This window comes from Mytilus trossulus, chromosome 5 (assembly GCF_036588685.1).
Source record: "Mytilus trossulus isolate FHL-02 chromosome 5, PNRI_Mtr1.1.1.hap1, whole genome shotgun sequence".
Lineage (NCBI taxonomy): Eukaryota > Metazoa > Mollusca > Bivalvia > Mytilida > Mytilidae > Mytilus > Mytilus trossulus.
Genome location: NC_086377.1, coordinates 20755063 through 20761062, shown reverse-complemented (window position 1 = coordinate 20761062; position 6000 = coordinate 20755063). Strand labels below are relative to the sequence as shown.

General features: G+C 32.3%; 1 protein-coding gene across 1 annotated transcript in view; it reads left to right on the top strand.

Moving 5' to 3' along the window:
• Positions 1–3375: 3375 nt before the first annotated feature.
• LOC134718643 (alpha-mannosidase 2x-like) overlaps positions 3376–6000 on the top strand; it is a 43936-nt gene continuing 41311 nt past the window's right edge. The window contains exon 1 of the mRNA XM_063581290.1: positions 3376–3666. Coding sequence (XP_063437360.1) covers positions 3553–3666 — 114 coding nt within the window. The 5' untranslated portion in view covers positions 3376–3552. The remainder of the gene's footprint in view (positions 3667–6000) is intronic.

The window sequence follows — 6000 nt, the reverse complement described above, 5'->3', positions numbered from 1 at the left end:
ATAATCCTGGCATCTGCGATAACTATTAAAGAACACGTTAGTCCATTGTTTGTTTCTGTTTTTTATTTATTTATTTAATGTATGTATTTAATTTTCTTTTCTGTCAGAGACATAATTCAAGTTAATCAATCAATAAATGAATGCTGTTTTTCTTTTTTTTTAAGTCGTTCTTTCTACAATTTGTTATTAAAATAATCGTAGTCATTGCTGATATGGTAATATTAATGTTCATCCTTTCATCCGTCCTTACGGTCACAAATGATGTGTCCCGGTAATAACCAAAGCAAATCACCGATTTAACATTATTTTTTGTAAATTTTAACAAAATTGCATGGGGCCATATAATACAGATCAAGGTCAACTACATGCATGTCGGGAGTTGGGATGGACTGGCGCTTAACTCCGTATAAAGTACCATGAAGTCCAACTTAATGGGGAAATAACCCCAAAATATGGATCTCTACTAGTTTTCGCTAAAGGGGGGAATTAAACCATGAAATGCTTAATAGATATACGTACAATAAAAAAAAAATTAAGACTACGCAACACGAACCCCATCAAAAACTGGGGTGATCTCAGGTTCTCCGGAAGGGTAGGGATATTCTGCTTCAAACGTGGCAAATGGTCACGCTATGGTCGGTCCGCTTTAAATTTTAGAATTTTTTTTCCAACTATAAAATTTAATATCATCTTCTTTTTTTTTGTATGTATGTATGATGTCATAACTGTACTAATAACTCAGTTGAATGAATCAATATTTACACTGGCATAAGTAAGTAAGTAAGTAAATTTTATTTAGAGTCGGCATATATATACATAATAACAGAGAAAACATGAGCTCTGGTGAGCTCTTTAACCGACTATCACATAAAAACATGCAGCATCATGCAAAAAAGTAGACTACCAAATAAAACAAAAAAAATATGCAATATAATGAAAGCAACTCTATTTGATTTGTGAGCCTAGAGAGTCAAAGTTCATGTGGCAAGTGCCTCTATTTGCATTGAAACGGGGGAATCAGCAAATCACTTAAAAAATCATAAAATATAACAGACTAAAAGCATAAAACAGACTAAAAGCATAAAACAGACTAAAAGCATAAAACAGACTAAAAGCATAAAAACAATAAATAAATAAATATAAGCACTAGCATTTAATAGCAGATATATTCAAAAAGCATACTTGAACATAACTTTTATCAGTGTAAAAGGACACATGCGGGAAGTTGGCTATAACGAAACTAAGAATAACGACCAAGCTTAGGACAAGTAAAATTAGGAAATTTTCCGTTATTGAGAACTATTAGCACATCAGGTACAGACACATAATATATTTCCAACAAGTAGAAACAGACGTCCGCCACATTTCGCTGTTTTCTCTTACACCAGGCAAAATGAACCTGAACCGGCTATGCTTTTTTTTGCTGTTATTGAAGACCTGTTGGTGACCTTCTGTTGTTGTCTTTTCTATGGTCGGGTTGTTGTCTCTTCGACACATTCCCCATTTCCATTCTCAATTTTGTTGTTCAATTTAAAAAAATACATGTTAAAAGAAGACAGTTTCAACATCATTTTAGTAGGATAGTTAAAGACTTGGTTTTTCTTTGAGTCGTTTCTTCTGTTCAATTTAGCTTTTCTATGACGATTACCTTTAGGCATTTATATATTCTAAAATTCAATGTAGTAAACATAATTATTTTTCAATTCTCTCAGCTAAAAAAGAGAGATCTTATCTACACTGTCATTTCCTGGTTTTGTTGGACAGCCTCGATAGTTATAAAATATTGAACATCGTATGTAGTCCTCCAGCCTATATCAAGACCTTATGTATGCTTTGTGTGTTTGTCTGGAATAAGCTGTCGAACCATAATCGAGTGGAAACATCTGTTGACCAATTCAAAATATTGGTACAATCATGAGATACAAATAGCAGCTCATGCCAGTGTAGGTGTTTTATGCCTGTATTTTTGTTTTATGTTTTGTCATGTTTGTGTTTTTTCTTTTTGTTTTTTTTATGGGACTATTTGATTTTTCAACCTTTTTTATTTTCTATTATCTTCTGTGCCTATTATACTTATCTTGTGCTATGTTTTAAGATATACTTTATTTTGTATTTTATGTTTTTTTTTACTTTTATGTCATCTAAAGATATGGTATTTTACAATGCACTTGTGCTGTTTTCGATGACTTTTGTGTGTGTTTTTATATTTTCAGTTTTTTATTCAGTCGATTTTTCAAAGCTCGCCAGATCTTGTGTTTACGTAGTTTATTAGATATCGACTTTAAATAAAACTTAATTGAATTTAATAGACCACTTTCGAGTTCATCCGTCACCGGCAAAAACTCGTCAATTATGCACGCCTTTATGACGTCATTTACCAGATAGAGGGGCTCGCCTGTATCCCTGCACTATTTACGTTCATCAAGCGTCTTGGTGATCGTCTTTGTGCAGGATAAACTAGAAATAATGGTTGCTCTGTAGGTACTTACTGACAATTCCCTAATGACAGCAGTGTTGATTGTCAATTTTGAGAATTCAATTTGCCGAATAATTCGTACAATATAGAATTATAGTTTTCCAACCACTCGCTCAACATTGGAAGGAAGTGACGACGCCCCTAAACGCACAAATGACGGTGATAAAGGCGCGTATAATTGACGAGTTTTTTCCGGTGACGGATGAACTCGAAAGTGGTCTATTGTTGGGATGCTGTTTATGTCAGTATACCATGTCAGTATACCTAACATGATCTAAAATACATCTCCTCTTGTTCTGATGATTTCAACATATTGGTACAATTTTCCTCCATACATGGTAGTAAATGTTTTTAAAGACTTAAAATCGATTTTTCTATTTTTTCAGTTTTATTAATTTTATAAATAATTTACCTTTAAATTCACAAATACAATATCCACAGACTGTGACGAAAATCAAGGATATGAAAAACATTGGTAGTTTACGTATATTTTTATTTTAAATGGAACAAATCCGCATAAGTAAAGTTATACGGAAGAAGGTAACAAACAACACCAATATAGTGTTTCAAGTAACGTAGAGCAAATTTTACACCTCCCCATCTGGTACCAGAGATTATTGCCTAGCTGAACTGTAATATTCTCAGCTGGTCACGACATGTTGTCAATTTGATGTCGTTATATACAGCGCATATTTGTTTCGGTGGTTAAAGTCATTGCAACCTTAATCAAAACCGATATTAGAATTTATTTGGTATTCCGTTGAGTCTTTTGAAATCATTCTGCAAATAAAAGGAGCCTTAAAACATTTCCCTCTGTCAAATTATCGATAACGGAACTGTATCGTAGTCATGCGACATGCGACTTTTTCTTTAGAATTTACACATATTGAATGACGGAGAGCACATTGGTGTGCTGTCAACTTTTACGGCTACAACAGTATATCATGCCTTTTCTGCAATTTTAAAGCATTAATATGTTCAATTGTTAACATTTTACATAATTTCTTGAAGACAAACTACATGTTCTTTTGACGGTGTAATTTTCTGATGCACCTTTCTACCATTTACAGAGGAAAATGAAGAAATACATGGTAGTATGGGGTTCTATGTTTTTCATCGTAGTCATTATGTCGCTGTATCTCATGATGGAAACAGTATCGAACAACATGGGGAGAGTCAGTTCTGACGATGTAAGAGACACTTTCATTAGAATTATATTGTACATTTACATGCACATCCAAAAGAAGCAAAATAATCAGTACGATGGCTGCTAAAGGTATGACAGAAGTAGATATATAGCTAGTCCAAAAAATTATGACGTTTGGCAAGGCTATTTTATCATTTTTCTGGGACACCTTCCTACGACATCATAACGCCGAAGCCATTTTTTGCGTCTGGAGTTTGAGAGCAAATTTTGGGGGGAACTTTGACACCTAATTTTGACAAGAAATTTTTATTGCCGGTTAGAAATTTTTACGCAGTTACAAAGTCCTACCTTTTTTGTGCTTATTAATGTAAAATATTTCCAAAATTATCCAAAAGAAAGGATAAAACAAGATACGATTCCATTTGAAGTTGGGGAATATTTATTTTGTTTGGAAAAGATTTCCCACAATTACCAATGGCACGTGACTTCTGGTGAATTATAACCAAGGCCAGTACTATGGTCGTTCCTGACCTAGTTATTCATCTTGCTAGGTTGGGGGAACTAGCTGGTAGCTTTGATATGAATACATGTTAACGTAACACAGATTCAAAGTTCAATATATAATGTTTATTAATCAGCATTCAATATAGTTATCAATCACAATAATCACAATAGTTCATGAGACATAATAAAACAGCATGTCTAATATAAATCCAAGTCTATAACACTAGTGTCCAATATGTGACTCTAAGGCAAGTGTCAATACTGACTGTCCCTTACTACATGGTCAACTTATATATATTGTTTTTTCATTATTTAATTTACATAACATTAATACTCATTTATCTAATTTACATAATAATACTAGTTTATCTATTTCCCAAATATCCAGTCTTTGTGACATAACCTAAAACATCTTAAAAACATGAAAAAGTAAGAAATCCCTTTGTATGTATAACACTTCTTTAATCCTTAATTCTCTATTGTCAATTTAGCCCTCAGAGGATTACATAATAATTTGCTTTACACTTATCTAAAATTGTGATGATTTATATTAACTATCTATCAAGTAAATTATTTCTTAAGCTATTGCTAAATATCTTAACTAATACTAAATTATAACAAATCTTTGAATTCCACATTTTAACATTCTTGTATCTAAAATATACTGGTTATAGAATATAATATATTAAATTGTTGTCTTAATTCATTGTTTTCCTTTGTCATGTGAATTAGATGCCCTTCTACTCCAAATGGTTTGAATCTATTTATAAAATTATTCAAGACTCAGTTGAAGTTCACTTTTTCTAGACAATCCAGATCGTGCAAAATATGCGCTAAAAATTGTAACCTTTAAAAAAAAATTTGTGCAGGAAAAACCCATATGGGAATTGGGAACTTTCAAAAGTTGGCGGGTATGTAACAAGTCTTACTATTTTTATGCTCCATTTATGGGCATTATGTTTTCTAGTCTGTCCGTCCGTCCTGCTTCTGGTTATAAAGTTTATGGTCGAGGTAGTTTTTGATGAAGTTGAAATCCAATCAACTTGAAACTTAGTACACATGTGTTCCTTATGATATGATCTTCTTAATTTTACTGCCAAATTAAAGATTTTACCTAATTTTCATAGTCAACTGAACATAGAAAATGATTGTACGGATGGGAAATCCATGACCTTTTCTTGTTTGAAGAAAAAAAATACATTATAACGATAATGGAACAAAGCAGCCTGGGTTAGTGGGGCTGCTTTTATGGTAATTCAAGTTACCTTTTATTCACCTTCTTCCACTTCAGAGCTATCAGCTCTTTGATTTATCCAAATGGACGATATTTTTGTATTATCTATAAAACAAGAAAATATCAAATGATTTGTTAAAATTCAGTATTTTAACTTGATGTCTTGAACTTCCACCTGTCCACATTTGGACAAGTCTATTTATATGAGAACATGCATCTTACGGACTGATGACAAATAAGAGAAACGAACTTTAATATTGTGTGATTGGTTTTAAACACAGGTTTCGTTCCGCAAAATTATTTGCGCAAACGACATTTCAAGGTCATTAATAATTGATTTGTCTATTTTTAGAAACGTAGACTGAAAGTTTCATTTTTCACAACAGAAAGTGTCATCACTTCTGTTAGTGATTAATGCATTTCATTTCATAAAAAAGGATATTTTAATTATTTTTCAGGGATAATGCATTTGTTAGGGTCGGCGAGAATAAAAAAAAACCCTGAAAATTCGATTTTATTTTTATTTTGGAAATCGGCAAAATCGGGTCGGCGGATCCGTAAACCAACAAATTAAAAAATCCTGGCCTAAGCATGATATTGATAAGTTATATTTTTTTTATGGTTAAAGTTGCAGTTTCA